Raw genomic sequence first — 25359 nt, 5'->3', positions numbered from 1 at the left:
ATTAGACTAATTAAATAAGCCCTCTGATAAAAATCAGAAAAACAGAAAAATCACTTCAGGTCCAGTTCAGAAAAATCACTCTTAAACCAGCCCTATCTAGAGCCCATCGGGCCAGAATATCGGTGACTCGTGTCAATGTCGTACTAAAGGCAGATTTCATTTCACCGGAGACACAGATCTAGTTTCACTAATGCAAAAAAACTAACAAACAAATGCACACTGAACGCAGACAAATCCAGAACTGTTCAATCACGTGTTGTTATGCTTGTCTACTGAGCAACATGTGAATATTTTATTTTCGTGAGATACTTATTGCATGAAAGGGCCCAGTGGCAAAAGATATGTCAGATAATGTGACTAATGTGAATATGTGACACAGTTGTCACTATTTTTGCAACCTTGAATACTTTGATGTTGAATATGTACAAAGACAGCAATATCCTGTTCACCTGTTAATACATATTAACAGTCATTCATCATGGATTGATAGTCAAGGTCGTTGGCCTATTCATCTGTTAACAATGTGTGAAATGTATGCTAAGAATGTAGCAGAGAAGCTAAATGAATCTATACGTAACGGATTACTGTAAACAACATCTTCTTGCCTTTAATCTCTGCAGTTACTCGCCTACCTCTGCTTTATCTTTCCATTTTCTGTGTCTCAATGTATTTTCAGCACTGCTGGGTCAAGTGAAAATTATTCATGAATATCAACTCAATAATCTTTACCATCTACGCTGTGTACAACCTTAATCTCATCCAAAACTTTTCTGCAACAGACTCAAACGCTTCTCTTGATATATGGATTCTGTATGGATAATACCATGAACTGTTGATCTATAGGAATTAACACACTACATACAAGAAGATTTTTAATTTAGACTAAAAATGATAATAATAATCATTATAAAAAGCATTTTTTTTCATCCTCCAATTGTTTGAGCCTCCCACAGAAAGCACAGCCTGCTCTACTACGAACCGTAGGTGCAATTAATACTATTTCAGGAGGTATTACTAGACTAAAATGTATATATGTTTGTTTTTCCTTTGATATTTGGTTACATGTCATCCATGTTTGATTATTTACAGATAAAAATGAATGCAAGGCAACTTAAAGAAAAGCACAAAATTAAATCAAACAACTATGCAAATGATATATTCGTCATACACGCTTCTTACACAAGTCATTTAAAAGATACATTTATGAATATATTAGGAAATATGAAATATGCCTGACTTTAAGAAATCACCAGTCCTACAGTAATTAACAGTTTCAATATGAACCTTATGCTATTTCTTTTAATGAAAAACTTGACATTTAAACTCCTCAACCCTCATTAGCGACTCTAATTGCATTCAGTTTCTTTTGGGACATCATTTCTGCTCCAACACTGATAAATATGAATTAAAAAATAATTATACACTGCACTGATTGACTTCTGGTGAGAAATAAAAAAAAAAAAAAAAAAAAAACATTCACAGACTCAGTTTAGGGATGACTTTCATATGTGTAAAATTAAGTATGAAATGGTCACAAGCGTTGAAATAACGTAGGACCTAAGTCAGGTATCATGATGAATCTTAATGATCAATTCTGTTTCCTGAGAAGCTCTGTAGAGATGACAATAATGAACCTGATTACATTAACTCTTGGGTATGATGTAACCACGGACAGGCAGACAGGAGGCCTAAATTGTCAGACAAGTCATTACACATTCATAGGCGTGTGACAAAAGGCAGTAACATCCCTATTTCAAATCAGTCTCTGCCTTTGTGCCCGAGTACATGTAGTGTCCTCCAACACCAACAACAGCCTGACTTGAGCAGTAGCCAAATGAATAAATTATCACGGTAAAGCTCACTGGCATGATGTACATTCACACATTTGTGTTTTCATGGCTGGTTTCCTGTAATAAGCGTTGGCATGGCGACAGCGAGAGGCGACGTGCGTTAGTAAATGTTTGTTCTTGGTATTATTCGCTCTAATGAATAATGAATAACGATAAAGATTACTGAAGAGGGTTCCGCGTTAAATTGCCGGGTTGCACGCTGTCCTTTATTTTCTTCAAGTACAGGCTCAACATGTGAGGAATAAATCTGTGACGGCGGGGTGCGAGTTCTCGCCGCACCTCACCGTTAAGGCCAGTGTTACCTTACAGTGGGACGGGAGAAGATAAACTTACCCTCAGGCGCATCTGCGTCACATATCCTTGAGGTCGCATTCCCAGGTGTAGGGCTCTGATCAAAGAACACAAGAGTCAGGTAAGTATGTGGCACAGAGACATTAGAAATGGAAGAAAAAGAGAAGATGGAACACAGCTATAACATCTGTACACCTATAACACTCAATTCCCAACACATCTGCCTTCTACTCTAACTTACTTTACATTTTGCAAAGTAATCACACAAAGTTTTGGCTCGAAATTCTGCTGCAAGTTCTAATGTGGCTTAAATAAATTAACATTTTACCTGTTCTTATTGCTGTGATAACAATAGAAACAGGCTTTTTAGATGCCCACAATCACAAAAACAATATACGGACAATTACACTGAAGAATGTAGAAAAAAAAAAAAATGACTAAAAGGTTCAGGAAATTAATATGCGCCAGGAGTCGACAATTAATCTAACTAATGTTCGATAATTAATTCCTTCACGCGGAAACTCAACCTAGCCCTCAAGGCTTAATGAAATCTAACCCCGTGCCCCTGCTCTTATCGTCCATCCATATATATCTTTTATTAAATGTTAAGGAGGTGACTTGGTATCTGTCAGTTTCTGTCTCCTTATTTTTTGATGACTCATTGTGCACTCGGGGGTGGTTTCATAAGTTTGTCCAATCAAAGGAGAACCGCAGTTACCGTCGTGCCCCAAGGAACATACAATTTCAGACAGCCCATTCATTTGTGAAATACTGCATATTATAGAACCAAGAAAGTTCTTTCAGTACAGACACAGACAAAATACTAAACAAATCCACTGAACGGTTCCATAAAAATACGTAATATATTTTGAGTATTGGGTCATTTTGGTTTCCGTGATCCAGTAATGAAGTGCTTTTCATTAGAAGACACATTTTTGTGTTGTTGCGCTTCATGTCTACATACAGTCACTGGCCACATTATTAGGTACACCTTTCTAGTAAAAGGCCGGACTCCCTTTTGCCTTGAGATCTGCCTTAATTCTTTGTGGCATACTTTAAACAAGGCTTTGGAGACATTCCTCAGAGATTGTGGTCCATACTGACATGTTAGCATTGCTGCAGATTTGTCGGTTGCACATCTGTGATGGGAATCCCCCGTTCCACCACATTTCAAAGGTGCTCTATTGGGTTAAGATCTGGTGACTGTGGACACTGGTGTCCAGTGTTCCACGCGCACAGTACGTGGTCGACTTTTAGATCACGGCTTAAGGTCCCACAAGGCTGTCAAGAAGCCCCTGATCAATGAGAGACAGAGGTTAGCCCGGCGGTGTTGGCCCAACCGCACAAGAACTGAAATGTCAGGAATTGGAAGAAGATTCTGTGGTCAGATGAGTCCAGTTTCCAGCTTTATCGTCCTCCTGATAATGTGAGGGTATGCAGAAGGCCAGGCATCATGGGTTAGGGATGCATGACTGCTGCTGGTGTTGGTCGTCTTGCTGTCTGTGATGGCACACTGAACTCTGCCAAATATTGTGACATTCTCCAAACCCACATCCTCCCTTCTGCACGTACAAGATAATGGCCATTGCCACACATCCAGGGCCAGCAGAACTTGGCTGCAGGAGCACAGTATTCAGGTCTTAGAGTGGCCAGTTCAATCCCCAGACATGAGCCCCATTGAAAATCTGTGGTGGCTTATCAAAAGGTCTGTTTCAAAGCGCAAACCAAAGAATTTAGAAGAATTAAAAGTAGTAATTCAAGAAGAATGGCACAAGATTACCCCTCAACAGTGTGAGAGGCTTGTGGGGAACATGCCATCCAGGATTAGAGCTCTACTGTGCGCTAATGGCAGGAGTACTAAATATTAACACGATGATGTGATGGTTTATTTATATTTTGTTCTGTTTTGAACAATATTCTCTGTTCTTTGTTGACTTTGATACCGACAATGTTGAGAACTGACAAACTGAAACTGTTAAGAATTTAATTTTGTTAGTTTTTCTTGTAAACAATAAGCTGAATAAATATAATTTGCATTTTTTTGTGTCTGTCGAATGCAGCCCACAACTTTTGAAACACAAAAAAAGATTTTCCCACAAATATTTCATGATCATATTTGAGATTGTGTAAAATTTTAAGGGTATCCGAAAACTTTTTTCCACCACTGTATAAAAGGAAGCAGCAAGCGAAGCCGTTTCAAGGATGGATGTGGTAAAACCAAAAGGAGCGTGTGGAGATCTGATTAACATTTGTAAGCATTATCTTCTTTCTGGAGAGTGTGCATGTACGGAGGCTAACGACTAGCAATCCCCAACTCCTTAACTTAACATATTTGTTTGCCTCCATCCATTTGTGTCTACGTCTAAGCTGCACACTGTGGAACAGAATATATTTAAATACTGCAGGTTGAAATGACAGCGGCATTTAGGTTTAAGTCATGTTTACCCTGTGAGTCATATGGAGCTGGTTTTAAAAAGTAACAAGAGGAGGTTTCAACAAAACAACACCAAGGTTCATTTAAATTATGCTGCTTAAAAAAAAAATATATATACATATTTATTTTTAATTTTTTTTCAGACCAAGCGTAGACACAAGGGTGCATCTAATCCGCACGCACACACCCACACACGGAGCGAGCAGAGCTACATCAGATCACACGGAGGGCAGACTGTCAAACAACAGATCCACACAGCAAAAGCCACACAGTCTAATACAGATGGACAGAATTCAAAACGAACAAGAGTCTAAAAGCCCCGCTGCCAGTCCGCAGAGACTGTGCTGCTGCCTACACCGAGCCGGACCGAAGTTGGTTTGAACCCACTGGCTAACCGGCGCTGCCGTCGTTAGAAACCATTCTCAGCTGTCATCAGGGAGACTAAAAAAAAAATAGAAATACACCAAAATGTACATGAAACTCTCCTCACCTGTACGAGGTATTTCTGGCTGCCATACATGACATACTGAGGGGCTAGACTGTAGATCATGTAGCTGGTGTGTAGGACAATCAGGAGAAGAATCATGCAGAGGAAGAGAAGAGCCTGCGGACGTGTTCTCTTGGGTCTGATTTTGTAAAGCTGAAAGAGAAGAACACATGCAGCAACATTCAATTAACTGTATTTTTATAAATTCTTTAAAGTAACCCGTACACTTACCCTTATCCAGAAAAACCAGATGCCCATGTTGCGAATGCCGGCCATGGATGTGAATACGAAGTACATGGTGATGACCGTGATCAGGATATAATCCAGAGGAAATACCTGTAATAACACAGACAGAGGTCAGCTACTTTCAAATATTATTATCACACCATTTGGTTTAGTTTAATCAATTTAAAGCACATCTGAGCTGAGCCAGTACCCGGTGCCTTAAGGCGTCATAAAAACTGCTGAAGCTGCTATGTTATGTAACCTGAAATGTTCTGTATTAACCTAAACCCTGCATAATTAGAATCCCATTCTTGGTGTGGAGCACATCATTTCTTAAATACCAAGGTCATACTTCTAAACACTGGTCTTAGATGTTTAATCAATAGAACAATCTGTGAACCAATTATTTAATGGTCTGAGCCGTCTGTCAATTTTGCTTCAAAATCAGTTCTAGAACACTGAGTTCAACGCATGATGTACTATTCCTTGTCCAGGTTCAGCAGTAGTGACCCGGAGGAAAGATGTTCTGTCAATCTCAAAAGCCCGTGTTTTAAAATTTACTTTACGAGACTTTGCACAACTTACACCACTGCACTGGATTTATAGACTATATCCCCAGACTCCACAGCTTTATTAATGCACAAGATTAACTGAAGATTATAGCTAATTATTTTGGTTATCGCTTTAAAATTTAAAGATGCTAAATTGCACTAAAACATGTTGATTATTGTCCATTTCCGGCACATTTTTACACTCACAAGTTTCCATTAATTTATCAGGTGTAATACTTCATTCCATTTTCAGTATCCTCAAGTACACAGCATATGCAGATATTAGAAAATAAAAAATAAATCAATCAGAGTGATGCCTCCTGAAACTATATCTTATAGTCTTATAAATGGCAGTTAGTTGGGTACGCTACAGAGAGCCTAGAAGTCATTGTTAAAAGGTAGGTGAGGTTTTCAATTGAAAACCTCAGGGTTTCAGGGTTGCAAGGTTGCCTGACGTTTTGTGGTTTTCACTTGTTCCCATGTCAGGGATTGCGGGGTTTGTCTAAAAATGCTTGCATACTTGTGCATTCCCTTTTAAACAGCGGCTTCAGAATCAGATCAACAGCCAAACACTTTGTATTTTGTTTTTCAGAAATCTGAAAAAGACATTGATTAATTCTTGGTTTATCGGCTTGTGGTTTTTCAGTTATAGTTCACTTCTGGGTGCAATATGTCCAGCGTCAGTTTTTTTTCCAAAATTTATTCATTTATTTATTTTTTTTATTTCAGGCCAAACATGTGTTTGTAATCAGTGTAATCACTGTAATCAGTGAACATTTTTGTCAGATTTTCATTTGCTCTTGTTTTTCAGTTTTTAAACCCCGGTTTATAGTGTTTGGTAAAATATCAGTGGTGCTAGAAACTGCTTGTCGACCAAAGTAATGGGACTCAATCGTGTGTGGAACTCTTTTTATCTAGGTCTTTCACATTTCTAATACAGTACAAGAAAAGACAGTAATAAAGCTTTCAGCCTGTGCTTCATTTAGTTAATAATGATGGAAACAAGGAAACATGGCTTTAGGCATGTCTTAATTGAGAATAATCATCTGTTTGACATGACAGATGAGAGGGTACTCACGGGTTGTAAGGCTAAGAGAAGTTCATTCAGAGGATTGGTCAGGTTGGTGCCAAAGATTATGAACCCGGAGCTGATGCCAGCAGAGTGTAGGGCTTTATCCAGGCTGAAAAGCACAGAAAACCACATATGTGCATATGTTACAGTGTGTATGTTAGTATGTTGTGTGAAGAATTACATGTTAGGGAACAAAAGATGACTTACTTTGAAATAAACAGCGCAACAGTGAAGAGCAGGGCGACCATGATAAAGAAAACGCCCAGTATTATCTACAAATGAGACGATAAATAGACAAATTAAACCAAGTAAAAAAAAGAATGATGCAACGCATTACAACACCAAAACATCATACGCAGCCAAAACCGAAGCAGGGTCTGGATACTTTGTGAACCCAGATAAACAAGGCATGTTTTTACAGGCATCTACTGGGTTATCAAATATAACCCCTCTGTCATGTCTTTTGTCAAGGAGAGACCATATGGCGTGGTCAGCCACAGTTTGGCATGGTAGCCCACGGTGACAAGGGGAAGCAATGGCACAGTCCAGACAGAGAGGGGAGGCTGCAACCAGGGAAGTGAAAGGTGGGTGGCAGCCAAAAAGGCAATAAATCCTAATAACTGCCTGCCTTAAAGGGGACCTTTATATCCAGAATATCCACATATTTGGTATAGATTGGTTTAATACACGCGTCTCATAAAAAAGTGATCCGACGCATCTAAAACACGCTGGACATGCCGCTAAATTATCTTCGACAAAACATCCTTTGATATAATTTCTCCGTGATTGTAGCAAAACATCAATTACAATCAAGAAACTGATGATCGACGAGATCAGTGTCACTGCTGTTTTGCTGTTTATATTGCTTGAATATGAATAAGTTCAAAAGTTAGCGGGCGAGACAGGGAAGAAATTTGCGAAATTTGTGAAGTGATTTTATTCGACTGATTAAAACTGCCTTTACTGCATTATCCCACCAAACAAAAGCAAAGAGGCTGCCTAACTTAGTGGTGTAAACTGAAGTTATTAAAAAGTCAAATAAGCAAGAAGCTATCACATGAGTAGAAAAAAAAGTGTTAAATAATGAAAAGGTGTCATTTATTTATCTTATATGAATAGATGGCACAGTTCCTAAAAAGATTACTGCATTACTTTTTAATGCGGCTTTTTACATTTATTTTATAACCCAAACTATTTCATGAGCACTGGGCCACTTTATTTCCAAGCACCTTGTAACTGCTAGCGTCGCCTAGTCATCGGTGAAACTGAAATCACAATTATTTGGCTTATCACTCCACACCAGTGTCTCAGTGCATGCTAAAAAAAAAGTATATCTCCCCACTCATTACTGTTTAGATTTGAGTCCGGGGACTGTCATTAACAGCAACCCCCATGGTTAAAGATAAACTGGTGCAGGCACTGGTTTAAAAATGTTTGAACAAGCCTGCAGTGAAGTAAAATACTGGAAAATGAATAGCAGTGGGAAAGTAAAATGGGAACCAGGGGAATGTTTTTGGGACTTGTCCTATCTTTAACACAGAAAATGGAAATTAAACAGTGGGACCTATTTTAACTGTGCATTGCCACTGATAAGTCATATGTAAGTGGGCCATGGTTGCGCAGCAAGCAAGCGCGCCATTATTTTCATCGGAGCCCGGTGTACGTCTGTGTACATTGCGTAGATGTGCACGGTAGTCGTGTAAAGTAAAACATAAATAGGAGGATGCTGAGATCGTAGCTGTGAGTCACCACAGTAGCACTTTACACATTTGTCTTCGTATATCAGTTCTGCAGCTAAAGCAGGAATTGTGTGTGAAAACAAAAATAAAACTGTAGTCCGTAAGGTGTGAGGAGGAAAGAGGCAAAGATGTGAATCGCCAAATGCTGATCAGGAGCCTTTTTGAAGTTACATTTTAGAAATATATAGGTTACTGTGTCACGCTAAATGTTTCCCAAACCTGTAACAACCTGAGTAAAAGTAAAAACTTTGTTGATGGACTTAGGAAAATAATAACACGACATTTTACCAGAATAATTGAAGCCATGTTACTCAACACCATTTTGATCATTACTACCTCTGAGTTGTTGTTGTTTTTTTGTTTGCAAATTAAATATGCAACGCTGTCTATGCCAAAAAATGACTACAAAGGCCCTTATGTTCACAACTGTTGCACCCTCTCACTGACTGGTTGGGAACGAGAATTTCTTTTTTTTCCATGAAACTGTGTGAAATGTTTGTGTCAAGTACTCCCTAGGATGCACTTTATCTAAAATCCTGATGGCTAACTCGTATTGAAACTGTCTTAGCACAGCATGACTGACCAATTGGATGTGACACAAGCATATTGAATGGATCAGGGGCACAGACGTGCGCTGCAGTCTGGGAGGATGGAGTGTTGGTATCAACCCGTCCAAAGGCAGGAAAGCGGTTTTTTTTTTTTTTTTTTTTTTAACTGTTAACATGAGGTGGTGTAATCCCTACATTTCCAAACTCCCTTAGGTAAATATGAATAAGTGAATAATGATATTAAAATTTCATATATGAGATCCAAGAATTGGTCGCCCCAACCCCCCCAAAAAAGTACAATCAAAAACATGTTTAGGGTTGCTTTGGTTTATCCCTCGGGGACCCGTAAGACACAAGTCTCCCAAAGAGACTTCAGAGTAAATTAGGTGAAGAGACTACCCGTGGGAATCCTGTAAATATGCGGTTGTGTAAAGTAGAACTAAAAGTAAATCTGGAGCAGGCCAGATTAGAAGTTGAGCTCAAAGACACATTTCAGGAAGAAGTCGCTGAAGGTGGCAAAAAAAATTAACAAACGCTCAAACAAAGATTTGTAAATTACACAACCATTAAGGGAATAAGCTTGAACTGTGCTTGAACATCAATTAAGACAAGGCCGGGAGGCATGAGCGGTGAATAAGTGCGTCTGCCAACCGACATCCGAACTCACATACACCGTTTGTCTCTGTACAGATTATACTGTCCAGGGTGGACGTAGGATTTACTTCTGTAAATGGGAGCCAATACCATAATGGCGACTCACCTTGAAAGGTCTGAGAGCGCTGCCCACTTTAGTGCAGCAGTTCCTCTCTGCAATTTCCAGGTGTCTCCCCCTGCGCCGGAGAACCTGCAGTTTGCCCTCTAGGTCCTGCAGGTTGTGTCTATCCCTCGAGGACAGAGGACGTCCGTCCGTACACTGGTGAGAAGACCGACAAACAACCAGGTGAAGCACGTGTGCATGTGTGTTCTGTGCATCTTCTGTGCTCTAAGCTTAACGTGGGTACTTAAAGTAAACAGCAGAAAAAATGAAAAAAAAAAACGGGTAATTGACCTTCCCAGTTATTGCCAAAATTATCCATTATGGAACATAATTTGACATATAACTCAACATTTATAGTTATTTATACGAGTGGATAGATATATGCAGCATTAAGACATTAAGGTCTAAAGGTTCACAATTTATCTGCGCTCAAAATAACATACAGAACATCCACATCCCTTACGTGTGTCCTGTGTCGCACTTTATTTCGCACTTTTTCTTCTCTTGTTACCTACTGGGTATGTAACCTTTATTCCAGGACAAAGGACAAATAACCAATACACTGAGCTTTTGTTTACAACTTCATGTGTTGCCACTGGCTACTAATAGCAACTAATAAAAGCTTCCACTCTGCTTCTCTGTTTATGCCGCTTGCGTTTGAGCGGTTGGCTCGAAAGGACAATGCCAGCCATACATAACAGCACGGAACATAAGGAGGGGTTGGTCAGCTGTGCTGCATCTCTGAATGGAGGACCTTTGAATGGACTCAATATTGCACCCCGCGTAACAAACGCAGTAAAATATAAAAAGCAAGTGACAAACATCACGTATCGTGTATGTTTGTCTCTAATATCGTCCAACAACTTATATAAAAGGTAACTTGTACTGCGTGTACCGCGTGTCGTGTACAGGTGCTTTGCGTAATTCGCTGAGACTCACCTTGGATTTCAGCTTCTCTATCTGATGCTCAACATCATCAATGTCCTCTGTGTTCTCCAGGCGCTCATACTGCACGCTCCGTGTGCCTTTTATCAGATTCAAAGGCAGAACAGACATACCATATGCCTGAAAGACAGGGAAGAACTGCCATTATAATCACACATTATTGTCAGAGTTGGGTGGCACATATGGCACGTGCTCCCGCCCACACACACACACACACACCGACTCCTGCCTGATGGCAGAACTCATCTCAATGTGGAGCACGACAACAGTCAAATGAGCGTAAGCAAACACACACACACGGCGAATCATATAGCTCCTGGCCTCCCAGGCTATGTCATTTTTGGAAGAGGGGAGGATAAAAAAAAAAAAAAAAGATTAAAATGGTGGAATCTATAATTGTGCTGAGGTTTATTGGAGAATTTGCTGCAACCATTTTGTGTGGATATCACTGCCTTATATCACCCTGATGCATTTACAGCTTAACAGTGCCCCCATGTGACAGCACTGCCCCTCTATCCAGGATTTGATTAAATGCTTATAAGTCAAATTTAAGAGAGGAAATCGGGACTAGGGGTTGGGGGCAGAAGGGTGCCATCGATTGTGTATAACCAGAGTTTGAAAATGCATCCGCTGTTGTGTTTTTGGTTTTGGGTATATGCAGTGTGTAAATAGCAGACACACATAAAGGAAGACATAGCCACATGTACACATGCGGACAGATGGACATAGCATATATGACCAAAGATGAAAAGCTACTTTAGGCTTTCAGCGGTCTCCCCTGAAGGGACGTGTGAAGGTTAATTAAAAATGAGGGACATCTTTAATAACAGGAAACAAACCAATCAATACAAATGAAAGTAGCAGCAACACGCCAACGCTTTCACTGTGCCGCCTCACTTTCACCAACTTGGTGGAGTGCCATTTTATGGGTTCATAATAAAACAAAGGGGCCTTTTGTGCAAAGATACTTTCAGCCCTGTCAAAAGATGCTGCCCTCTTTCTTCTTCTATTTTTCAAGGGGGGGAAACGTCAGAGTCTATATTTTTCTGAAACAACTTTTACTAGGTTCTGAGTGTTAGGTAGCATTAAGAGAGCCGCATGGGATACTAAGTCAGGCTACACTATTATTAGTCTCTGCTGTGGATCTCTGCCACGGGCGAATGTCGCCTCCTGCAATGAATCATGGAGCTCTTAAGGCCGGAGCATGTCCCGAATATCAAACACACTCATAAAAGGAAAACCTGTCCCAGATCCCAAGAGAAACATTTCCCTTCCCTCTCAAATGTGCAACTACATGAGAGAAATATGAAAGAAAAAAAAAAAAAGGACAATAACAAAACACAGGTGTCCCTCCGCTCGCGTGTTCAGTTTTAGCTTGCACATAATGATGCTTTCTCATTAAAATTATTTTAAAAGCAACCGCGGTTATTAATACGCCGGAAATAGCTCCGCACTTAGCGCGTTTGACGAGGCTAGAATCATTCGGAGTCATGTGCCTGCTGAGTAGGAAGAGGGAGAACTAGTTGGTCTCCTGGTTAGGTCTCCTACACAAGCCTCCTCTTTGTTGCTTTTTTTCCCCACTTGAAAGGGAGGAGGGAGCAGAGGTTCTCCCTACATTCTCAATATCAACTAATAAGAACACAGTTCTCTGTAACAAGCCTACATACAGTGTACAAGCTACCTTATAGATGATTGCACCGTCTGTCTGCCTGCACTACGAATGGTTAGAGGTCATAACGGTGCCTTACTCATTTTACTTCTTCATTTTAGCAAAATGAATAAGGCACTGCATTAGAAATTACTCTCCTAAGAACGTGTTTTAACTCCTGGACTAAAATAAAAATAGAGATTGGTTTAAAATGCCCTTTATGTTGTGTCATGTTCCCCGCGAAGCACATGCTACACCTCAGCTCTGTCATTTACATCGAATCGCAGTTTGAGATCAGGATTACTGAGCTGAAAATAATGATTAATATTATATTAATGAGCATAATGCAGACTTCTCTTAGATTTCTGCTTAGTTTACTTAATTAGCGGTGACAGTGCTGTACTCCATGAACTCAGCCATCTCAAAGTAGCACTGACACCTATCACTCCACTTCATTATGAAACTAATTTCTCCAGGAAATTAGACACACTGTTTCAAGAACACTTTGGAGTTTATCATGGATTCATTTGGTTCTTGTTAACAATGTTAACAAAATAGGCAAAGTGAACTTCAATCGTTTTGTTTTTCCTTATTCTTTTTAGGTTTGCAGGGGTCAGGAGTATGGCTGTTTGCTAGCTTGTTAAAAGCTTTTTGCAACTCTCTCTACATGTTGCCCCCCGTTGTCAGGTATTTTCTTTCTACTAGTGGTGGGCTGACAGGGCCAGCAGAGCCTTCTCTGTTGGTCCAAACCTGATTAGAATCACTGACTTCCATTTTAATGTTTTCCCATTAATCTTATTAAATTACATAGCCTATATTAAACAGCCTATTCTGTTCATTTTATGGCTTGCCTGTCTCTCAGCTGTGGTGCTTCTGGCAGTGTAACTATGCATTAGAGCTTTTATCCAATCATATTTTACCCATCATGTGTTCACAATTAAAGCTGCAGGTGGCTGACACTACATTGTAATGTCGCTGTTCCCTTAACCAATCAAATTTCAAGTTCGTATTCTGCATTTTCACATTCTCTAATAGGGGGATCACAGAGCCGCGCTGTTTGAGCCAAGCTGGCTCATGGTTCATGCTCATCTGTTGCAAGACACACAAGCAAATTCCTTTCATTAATGTTGTGATAGCTATTTTGCATGAATGGTGTCGTAACGATCGTATCAAGAGGTGTTTTGAATAAGGTTGAAGGGCATTGTAGGCCTAGGTGGAAAATGCACGGGCCGCCACTGCTTTCTACATTTGAAAGCAGACTGAGGTCTGTCCAATAACCCACACTACTGACAGCATTTTCAAACATATCTATATATTTAGTTTATTTAAGTTACAAAATGCAGAGCTGCTTAGGCTATATATCTATGCATGGCATGTGACACAAGAGTTGTACTACAATCACCCCTCAAACTGTAATGTCATGGTCAGTCTGTGGATAATATCCACAAGGGATGAGAACAGAAACCTTGGCACATTTACAATTCCCTCCGTGACAATGGGTGAAGATGATGAGATTGGAATAAAGGAGACTTTTGAAGCCCAGCTTGGTGGGAGATTTAATGAGAGATCCTAGTTTTATATCACACGGGATAATGTGCCAGTATTTATTAATGGTTTTCTAAAATGATGATTCTAGATTTACCCTAAACACAGGATCTGACAAGTGAAGCCAAGGGAGGCTTAAAGTGCAAAACCATCAATGGTCTCCAACAGTTTCCCAATAAGAACAAAAAGCATCAATTTTTCTCAAGAAATATTATGTCAATATAAATTTTTAACAAGTTCATATGGAGTCGATAACCTATGTGTTGGTGGTCCGTTTATAATTAAGTAGATATGACTTCAAAGTGAGGTAGGGCTTTGTCTGGCTTGATTGACTTAGAGAGAACCACAAGCCATTTGGACAAGACAGGCTAGAAGGGTCAGTCCGTGGCGGACACGAGTTGCATACTCATTGTTTTGATTGAGTTGTGTAGTGCCATGATGCATCCCAAATGTTGGAGCATTTGCTCGTACTTGACCAACAAATGGGAGACAATTAGAATCGTGTTTAAAATTACAGTGAACATGAGCTATGCACGCGCCTTGCAAACCAAACTAGCTAGCAAAAATTAGCAGATAACTAAGTAACTGTATGAAAAAGTGCTAGGTTCTTTAGTTTCACCCTTTACTCCACCAGCTCTGCCAAACTACAAAACCAATGGACGACGACACCGTGGCAATCTTTTATATACAGCCTACAGACCTAAGTAATTTTGATATATATTGAGTTAATCTGACATAGTTTCTTTTTTTGCTCCTTATTTTCTTTTGTGTGACAGGATCATCAAAAGCAAAGAGGAAGCAGCTGTCTATGTTTATGGGATGAATATATATTATAGTGTATGACTGCAACAATTATGCCATATAACCGCATGGGGTGGATTGTGGTAAAGATAAAAACATTACGTAAGTTGGGGGTTTGCATTTAATAAGATGTCGTGGCCATGCTGCAGTATTAACCTCGCAGTTGAGGGATGTGAAACTAATAAAAGCAACGCTACAATGGCAGAAGATGTCAATCAAGATGATCACTTCAACTCCCTCACCACCAATTGTCAATTAGAGACTAAATTGCAATTAAAAAACAATAGTCCCATTCATTTCCAATTTTCTTCTATTTAAGAGCCCTGTTATCAAAGCACAAAACCATTGGCAATGTATCAAAACTATTACCTTGGAAAATATATTAAAATTATGCAACACATAGACTGATGCCGGTATGAAGTGAAGACTTTGTGTAATTTGTGTGAAATCTTGTGAATGAATATGAATTCTTGAGTTATGGCCACATAAATGTTTTGTGAAGTCTCTCAAACCACCAAATTTTAATCACCTTTTCCTTGAGTCCAATTAAAAAAAAAAAAAAAAGTCATGTCTTCCATGAATATTATTTTCTTTTTCTTAGCCGGTTATCAGAACAGTCTATAGTACACTTTTATTGCACAGATACTTTATCTATTTCTTCTAGGGAAATGTAGACTACCTTACTGGTTACACAGACAGTTCAACAGATATAATGAGAAGTAGAGTTTAGGCTTAAGATGGGACAACTAACTGGTAAAAATATATTTCTTATATATTTTGTTCATTCAAAGTTTGATCATTTGAAATTGTGTGACTGAGCAACCAATTCATTTTATTTTCTTGTAGCATCCCTCAAGCTGTGGCACCAAAGAAAAATAAAAGCTCAGTTTCTTCCCCCTTATTAAATATGTCTAGGAGCTGCTGGATATTACACACTATAATTTCCTGTTCTAAAGTTTGATATCTTAAATTATAGTCAGTTTAGTAATAATAACAAGCAAAACCTTTGAAGAAAAATAAAAGTTAGCTTTTGATGAGGGTCTTGTTATATGGAGAAAAAGAAGCAACGCTCGCCCTTTGGCACAGCATTAATTACAACCATATACAGTACGTATCAGGCCTAATGACAGTCCAGTTATGAACATGGTTGTCATGGCTGACTGACAGGCTTCCCAGGCTGCCTCCAACCATTAGTGCTCTTTTGGCTTTCTGAACATACTGTAGCGACTTTGACCCATCCACTCTAATTTAATTGAAGTAAGCTTTCTGCATTGTTAAAGGACAATGACAATAAGTGACTTCCTAATCTTTTAGAAATTGTATATACTGATGATGATAAGAATGTGTAAGGGCGAATCCTCTACACCCGATGCACCTGTGTTTATGAATATTTAATTAAGATAATTTGAGCACACAAATACAGTGTGTGTACAGATATCATTATGGTATGCTCGGTGAACTGTATGCTGTTCAACTGGGTATATTTGCTGAGAATGGCTATATATATGCACATGTTAATCAAATATTTTTGTGAATCTCATCCTTTTTTATTGATGGCATATTTTCTATAGTAATAAACACTAATAAATTCTCACATGTCCAAATTCAACTGAGTCAAATGAGATATCTAAACCTTGAATAAAAAGTGTATAGATGCGAATTAAATACAAATAATAACTTAATTTCGTTTAACTTAAGCTCACATTATTGGAGACTTCTAAGTATGATAGACACCTCTTCCATTCACTGAGAGACTCCATCTCCCCAGGTCAATCTCTGGGCCAGTGATTAGATCAACAGACATTAATCTTCTTAACATTAGTTCAGTATCAGCATGTTATGGTTGGCAGTTTAGGTGCAACAGAAAGGAAGGATCCACAGGAGACAGAGCCATGACAGTCATAAGTCAATATGCCAGCCAAGCTTTTAAATTAAGTCAAAGGACTTCCCATGATGCATGAGCTTTAAGTTGGCCCTGATCAGTCTCATCTCATTGCTGCTGCGTACAAGCAAGCAGAATGGGAAATGAGACAGGAAGGAAGGAATATGAAGAGCACAGAGTAAACAGGCGTATACTGTATTTCCAATCATCAGCAGATAATGTGTTTTCCGTGTACTTGAATCACTTTCATTACATATTTATTACTCATTTAAAAGTACAGACCGAAATAGTAAAGTTACTAGAATCAGAACAATAATTTATTAATCCTTCAAGGAAATTGTTTTGCTGATTTTGCTCCCATAAATTAAGGATTGAAAAGTAAAATAATTCATTAGAGCTGAAAAGTATAATCTCATCTAAGGCTAAATTAGATGTGATATTCTGTTTGGACCAAACAAACCTTGACAGACAACGATGTGAATTAATTATTAGTGACCATTACAATTTATAAACAGAATTTTTTTAAATTAACTGTTAATGTGTTGTTTTAGTTTAGCAAAAAATAAAAAAAAAAAAAAAAAAAAAAACTGAGTCGAAAAAAAAGAGAAGGCCGCATTTGCTTTTAAAGGACGACTCTTCCTAAAATAAATCTATACGCACCAGCACTTTGTATTAATTTTTAAGTGCACTGGGTTGCAGTATTATATACTGTTCTGTTTACATCTCAGGGCTGTTTGCATTAAAGGTAGATGGCAAGGGTAGAGATAAATTAGCACAGGAGTCACGGACAACATTTCCGCTGCGTATGGAACCCGTCACTTGGAATCCATTAAGTTAATCGGAATTAGAAGTAACACATAGAAAGGGATGATAAATCACACAGATATTTGCAAATATGGGTATGTTGCCACCAAGAACAATTTTCTCGGTTTCAGTTAGAGAGAAAGAGCAGAAAGATGAAAGGATACAAAGAGAGATAATAAATAGGAACTCCTGCACTGAGTCTGCAGCAACAAAGGAGGGAGGGGCAGCTGCTGTTGCTGCCTGAAGGCCTGATTTCTTTGATTGACTTCATCAAAACACAGGACATCAAAAACAAAGACACACTGGGTGTTTCGATTTCCACAGGGCATTCATGGAGTCCGTAACAACATAGGCCAGCACAAATCTGAGCACAGTTCCATCCTCAAAATGCACCAGGTAATTATCCGCTCCTCAGAGAACTGATAGAGGAAAGTGAGAGAACACTGGATAAAATCCCATCTGAGATGGATTATATGTGCTGTAGGCAGATTGGTCCTACAACTTACTTTACTGGGTTGTGTATTATTCATTAAGAGCTCCCCATTCGATTGTTGTGTAATTTGTCCAATAGGACTCTTTGAGCTCAACAGAAAGTGGATAGATTGGGGTTGCCTGTCACTTTTACTCTCATTCCCTGGGTTGATACCCGCCTAGTATCGTTTTGTGCGTATTTTTTCTTTTTCTTTTTTTTTTTTTTTTTTCTCCCCCAGCAGGAGCTGTTCTGTGTTACTTCACCCTGACACCAACACCACCACCTCCGGGGAATATTCACAGTCTAGTTGCATGATCACAGCATAACAGCAATGAAAAATGGACGGTATTAAGAAGTCACTTTATGTACGATAAAATGAAAAACTGCAGAATGATAAGGGAATCCAAATATAGGCGCATATATATATATATATATATATATATATATATACATATATACAAAAATTATATATATATAGACAGCAGATAAGTGGATGATAAGCCTGTTAGGAGAGCCCATACATCATGCAAAAGTCTCAGGTGCCCAGGTGGATAGACAGCAGTCTGGGCAATTTGAGCAATTGAATGCCTGAGCTCTAAAATCACAAAGCATTACTAATAGTGAAAGGCCACTCCATCACTAGGTGCAGGCAAAGAGATGGAAAACCATTTCTGCACAAAAAAAAAAAAAAAACTTATGACAGCACGCTGTATCTCAAATAATATTTTATATAAACATGCATTATCAACCATGAAATATCCATGGAATCATAACCGCCACAAAGGGAAGATTATTCTATTTAGTCTTACTTCATACCTCAAAAGGTGTTTTAAGTCAGATGTCTCAATGTGCGTAGTTTCTGTTCAGTTACAGAGATGGCAAGGTTTGGAAGTCACCCTTCTGGGTGATTACTAAATTACCGTGCAGATTCATGTTGCACCAGTGAACGCGCGAAACAACATCAGCCATTTGTCAGGGGTCTCAACTCACCGTGTAAGTGATCACTGCCAACATGCCAATCAAGGTCAAGGAGCTGATGGAGAAAGACAGAGCAGGCAGACCATCTGCAGGAGAAAAGTCAGGAAAGCCATTAGAGATTTGTCCATGACCTCTGAAATGACATCAATGGACACTCTGCTTATTGTGAAAAATATCAAGAGAAAGCTTTTCTATAGTGTAGTTAGATGATATTTCAATCCAGGAAATTTTTGTTACTGTGATGTATCAATTCCAAACTTCTGTTATGAAACCAAAAGAAGGAGCAGTGTGCAGCTGAACTCGGTTGTAATAAAATTCATATTCAGACATAGTTATATATTCATATAGAAGTGATATTTTCTATACCGCACAGACTCGATAAACCTTGGACTCCACTGTCGGTCTGTTTCTGCCATTATTGAATGTACTATTACATCAGGACCAATCACCACAAAACCTATGTCAGTCAAGCTTCCTCAAGCGCTGAAAACAAACCCACCCATAAAACTGAGCTCCGAGAACAATCATTCCCAGCTCCTGCAGCGCAGACATGAAAAAGGAGGTGCATTCTCAAACAGTGGTAGGACATATGAAAGATTTCCTGATGTTGAAAAGCACCTATTATTGACAGGTTTGAGAGTCTGCACTGTCTGTGCAAACAGAGCCAGTTTGCCTTTCATGGGGAGCACTATCCAAGCCCAAGTTTGGGAGTTATAATGCATGCCTCATAGACCAGGGCCATGGTTTTGAAGGATGTGAGAATTTTCCGGCTAGTGAGGGTATTACAAAAGTATTCCCATGTTATTCATGTTGGTGTTCAGGCAGTCGAGGATTTAATATCGGCTTTTAATGACCGTCTTTCTCTGGAGGCACGTTTTATCCTCGTCATTTTAAACAGTGGTGGGGATTTGCATTTAAACAGCGGGGTCTTTAACTGTATGTAGGTTGAGTTGATGCGTGTCACCTTTGATTGAGGCGGAAAGGGGACCACCCATCAGGCAAGGGTACCAGAAGGTGTCACACCAGCTGTCAAGAGTTGGAGTTAGAAGACAGGGATTGATGAAGAGACTGATTGCCTCACTCCCCTGTCAAGATCCCACCTGTCATAGGGTTCCATGTAAAAAGCAACACATTGGTCGCTTTCTAGATATCCCACATCAGCTCAGCAGCAACTTCATAATGCCCAGCCCACCTGTCAGCATGGGCATAGGTGGCTCGCTGCTTGCCTTTCTCCTTGACAGTGGCATTTGATGGGGAATATTAAGTAAGCATCCGGGCATGTTTAATTTGCGCTGTTTATATCATTCATCACTTTCTTTTAGAGGCATTTCACAAGCAGCAGGACAAAAGGGTGGAAAATGGAGATAAATTATATACCTGCTCCCTATTGTACTCTACGCAAAAAGAAAACTTTGAAGTCTGACAGCTGGGCTCAACATTAACATTTGAATGTGTGTTTCCTATTCCCGAGTGTTTCATTGCGATTTTGCTGCCTTTGTTTAGCGGTGAGCTTGGTAAAAACAGACAATGGCTTCATGTTCCGCATAGAGAACATTCTGTTCATGAACTCCGCACAAAGCAAAAGATAGATGTTTGCTGCCAGTCTTCTTGGTTTCTTGAGCAGATTTTCCGGGGATTAAACATAAGGAATATTGTGTATTATCAGCGGTGCTTCCACATCTGTACGGCTTCGATTCCGACAGCATTGGAATAAGGTAGCTCTTATCTCACCCTGCATATAGCCCTTCAGGCTTGTGTTCACGCATGAGACTTGCACAAAAAGGTGTTTATTAAGGAGCTCCTTTTTGCCCCATCACCCTACTTCTGTGGAATGACAGAATCATGAAAAGCAAAGGGGAAGCAGCTGTCGATGTTAATGGGATGGATATATAGTATAGTGTATGACTGCAACCATACTGCATGTGGAGAGTTGTGGTAAAGATAAAAACATTAAATAATTTGGGGGGGTTGTGTTTAATCAGATATCACGGGCTTACTGCAGCTTTAACCCGACAATTGAGGGATGTCATACAATTAAAGACAACGCTACAATGGCAGGAGATCCATTGGCAAGTGCATCAAACCTTTTAACTAGGAAAATGTATTAAAATTATGCAAGACCGACCCAATACTGAAGATAGAATGCAAAACATTGGTCCGACTTTGATCCCAATACGAACTGAGGACTTTAAGTAAGGAATTAAAAGAGAAGGTGTTTATGCAGAATATTCTGATGCCACGGTGAAGCACAAGGACGTTTTGGATATAAAATGTCATCACTCCACATTTGTGTAATTTGTGTGAAATCTCGTGAATGAATATGAATTCTTGAGTTATGGCCACATACGTGTTTTGTGAAGTCTCACCGACCTCCGACCGCCAAATTCTAATCACCTTTTTCTCGAATCCAATTAAAAGTTTGTGACTAATTTGAAGAAATTCCCTCAAGGCATTCCTGAGATATCATGGTCGGAAGAATGGTCTGGCCTGCCGACAACCCACAATTTAATGCCTGGGGCTGTGGCTGTTGCCGGAGTGGCGGCGTAAAAATGTAGAACTGGCTTTAATGAAACATTTAAAGATTGACAAATGTATGTTTGTACTTGTGTGCTGTAATTCCTTTCTCATTTACTAGACTACACAATGAAAAGACTCAATACCACTGCTCATAAAATGTTGGAATACACAAAATGTAAACAGAGAGGCAAAGTGGTGATTAACTTAATGGAATTATCAAGACAAAGCCCTTGATTCACTGACATCAGCCCTGAGTCCTACAGAGTCCTTAGGTAAGACTAAGTTTGGGTAAGGTCTTGAGGAGGGCACCACCTTAAGACAAGGCTATGCACACTGATATGCTGTTTAATGCAGAATCAACAGACAATAAAGTGAACATCTTATATATACCCCTCAGCACCTTAAGAGTCAGGGGCAGCTTTATTAAATAACTGCTTGATACATGTCAAGGTCAGGGTGAGATTAGTTATTTTCTCGCTGCTCAAGAAGGAAAAGAGGAGAGGAAAGTTAAGTGTTAGGAATCTTGTCCAAGAGTACTTGGACATAACTGCTAGAGTTGGACTGCCGCCCACCACTCCCCCTCGAGGCAAACCAAAAATACAAGATTTCACTCTATGGTCTTGAATAACAACATTAAAAGTTACTGATCTGGAGAGCATTCACGCATCACCGAACCGCTGTAACAAATATAATGTTGGAACCAGTGAAGATGTTGTGGCCTTAATGAACAGTTGTTGCAAAGCATGCAGCAGGGTTATGTGGCGAAAGTGCCTTTTCTTTACACAATTAACCTCCCATCTGGAGAGGGGAGGAATGGGGAATTAGAAAAGGGATGATCCTCACATTTCCTCAGCAGCCGAGCAATTTCCTCCCTGTGCCAAAGGAGGAAGGTTAGGGAGAGCATGTAGGGGTCCACTATTATGCAGAGAGGCAGATGGTTGAACTTCCTCCGTGATCCCAAGATGGCAAAAGGCCAGGGGGACTGTTAGGAGTCCACATTTGGCAATGGTCCCACCTTAGCATGGGCATAATCACATGCACTGTTCCACTCAACAAGTTAGGAGGCCCGTATAACACTATCTATTTATTTTAAATGTTAAATACACAATTGTTTATGCTGTTGAGTAAATGTTTAGGGAATCTGCATCATTTAATCAGTTATGGCTGGAAAAGTGAATGCATCTTGGATGAAATCAGTAAAGAGATCGGTGCACGAGTGGTCACAAGAATCAAGTGATCAGAAAATACATATGACCAACCAAGTCATTATGATTGGGACAATCAATATGTACTATATCTGAATAAATAAACCCAAAAAACATGTTTTCAGGTAACTCGGGTTACTGTAAGTTACTGTATCAGCCCCAATAAGCTGCCAGAATCTGACCGACTAATAATTCAGCATCTGAAGTTAAGTGAGCTTAAAATGTATACTGTGTGTACTGATTTAAAAACACTTTTTGCAATCCTGACAATATAAACCACTGAATCCATATTAAACATGCTAGCATCCATGGTGCTCTGGTTACAAATTCATGTATAAAGTAGTGAAATAGGGAAGAGTCTGAGTTGATACGTATTAACTCAATATACCCTATTCTGTCAAATAAAAACTGCTCCAGAAATGTGGAGTGTGAAGAACGGATGAGAGTAATGGTTGTGGACGACTAAAGAAGGGGTGAGTGGATTTAATGAAATAATCGGACTTAAAAAGGCTGTACTTACGACTACTCCCAAGCTCCTCAAAAAGGTACTGGACTTTTTCCCATTGTGTGGAGTTCTGCCCAGGTGGAGCCTCCAGCGGAACAAATGCCCTGAAAGAAAATCAGGTAAAATACATTTGGTCATTTCTAGGCTGCCTCTGTCCCGTCCCCAATTACAGAATAGGCTAAAAGTTTAGTCTTTGTACCGAAAGTGACAGTTTCAGCAAATGGTGTGTGTTCTCTATGAGTCACACATAAAAGGAATGAGACCAAAAATGATCTACATATATTTTTAATCATTCCACCACAAATAAGATGAAAAAAGCTGTAAAGGCCTTTGCTGTTGCTGAAAGAAAAAGGCCTGAGGCGCAATGGCCTCCAAACAAAGTTATTTAGTTAGTTAGTAACTAACTGCTGTAACAATAGAACTATGATTCAACGTTTGCCCGAACTATTATTCAGAGTTTAGTTTCACTTATTACGCTGATGTTTTGGCAAATGAATCACTGCAAAAGTGTTTATGAGTCTTTAAAAAAATGTGAATAAAGAAATCATCTAAATGCTATTAGTTAGTTTGCTTTTGCCAACAATGGCTGGTTACGTTTCTAAACGTTGAAACCAGACACACATACCTGCGTTGTAACTAGGATCTTTGCAGTAGCAATCAAAACACAAGTTAGTGTCAGAAACAGTTGAGTTAGACTGGCCTTGGTCCAGATGTTCCAAAGCCAACTAAAGGCTAGCATAAAAAAGAAGCAGTTTGATCTCCATGGTAACCGTCTCTAGCCAACTAAAATGTAATTTTAGAATTCTGGAGTTAATCTTCATCACAAAGGGCAAGTGTCAGTATTTTAAAAGTGTTAGCATTTCTTCTCTTCTGACAGACCTAACGAAAGCTGATGAAATATGGAGTGAAAGCCCTCTGATCTCAAACTAAAAAAAATTTAAAGGCGATTCGGTAATATTCTTTGAAAGCACTGTGTAAATGGCGGTGCAAGCCACCTCTTTTTGAAGGCAATACTGTTTAAAAATGAGTATTTAACAGCTGGAAACAAATTGAAAAGAATTAATGACTTATTTGCAGTGACACTTAACATAAATGGAAAAAAAAAATCTGTGAAAGCCAGGAACCATTTAAGGTCTTAGTAACCTTCCAGGTACAAAGACAACGAACAAAGAGCCTTGTAACATCACAACAAGGAAGAACCTTCTGAGTGAACAGTCACCAAACAAATCCACTTTGTCTCCCTGTATCAGAAAAGAAGCCTGGGATAAAAGCTATCATGTTGTTGAAAATCAAAGGACCAAAGCAACAATTGCCAGAACAAAGCCACAATGGTTCCAGTTCATGAGGTAAAAGACGGGCTAAATTGCTTCTGTCTATAAAATTGTCCTAACTTCCCAACTTTAAGCTGTAACAAAGTATAGTCATGTGTCCTTTATTTCCCCAAACCAGAAAAGCCTTCTTTTAGTTGCACTATTTAATGGTTGAGAGAACGCATTCAATCGTAGAGGTTGAGCTCCAGGATTGTTGCTGTCATGGCTGTAAAGAAAATCTATGGCTGCAGTACAAAAATCAGCAGATAATTGGCACATGACCAAATATGTGAATCATATGTATTTATGAATCCAGTGCAGAACGTCCGACATTCCCCCAAATAAACGTTCACTGAAAGTAGTTTAGAAAGCTATTTTTAGAGAGCGGTTTTCTCCTGAACGGCTTATCACGGTCAGACAAATGGCCCTGTAGCTGTTCGAAGGGGTCCTCCTCTCATTAACTCAACACAATGATACATCCACACCCCCCTTTTACCTGCCGTGTACCGAAGCAGAAGAAGCCATCCATGTCTTCAACTCACCCAATTAAAAGGAGCACCACGCAGACAATGGCGAATCCAATTGTGTACTTCAGAGCGTTTTTCACTTGCTGTAATGAAAGAAAAAATGGTCAATCATGGCCATGAAGTGAAATATTATTATTCATTGTGAGTGAAGGGAGAGGGAGGGCGTTCATACTCCATTTAGTTTAAGAGTGTGGTGAGCGAGCGCAATGCAGAATAAGTGTAGATCCAGTTTGACCTGGCAGAGATAAGATGTCACTCCTAGAGCT

The 25359-nt window shown here is 39.4% G+C and overlaps 1 protein-coding gene across 1 annotated transcript in view; it reads right to left on the bottom strand.

Moving 5' to 3' along the window:
* lmbrd1 (LMBR1 domain containing 1) overlaps positions 1–25359 on the bottom strand; it is a 52058-nt gene that overhangs the window by 9598 nt on the left and 17101 nt on the right. Inside the window, exons 5-14 of the mRNA XM_047603606.1 lie at positions 25109–25176; positions 23272–23360; positions 19042–19115; positions 10894–11019; positions 9958–10110; positions 7118–7182; positions 6917–7019; positions 5294–5398; positions 5066–5215; positions 2184–2238 (exon numbers count right to left, since the gene is read on the bottom strand). Of these exons, the coding sequence (XP_047459562.1) occupies positions 2184–2238; positions 5066–5215; positions 5294–5398; positions 6917–7019; positions 7118–7182; positions 9958–10110; positions 10894–11019; positions 19042–19115; positions 23272–23360; positions 25109–25176 (988 nt within the window). The remainder of the gene's footprint in view (positions 1–2183; positions 2239–5065; positions 5216–5293; positions 5399–6916; positions 7020–7117; positions 7183–9957; positions 10111–10893; positions 11020–19041; positions 19116–23271; positions 23361–25108; positions 25177–25359) is intronic.

Source organism: Mugil cephalus, chromosome 13 (assembly GCF_022458985.1).
Source record: "Mugil cephalus isolate CIBA_MC_2020 chromosome 13, CIBA_Mcephalus_1.1, whole genome shotgun sequence".
In the NCBI taxonomy this organism is placed as follows: domain Eukaryota; kingdom Metazoa; phylum Chordata; class Actinopteri; order Mugiliformes; family Mugilidae; genus Mugil; species Mugil cephalus.
The sequence above is the reverse complement of the archived record's forward strand: the minus strand, read 5'-3'. Positions and strand labels throughout refer to the sequence as shown.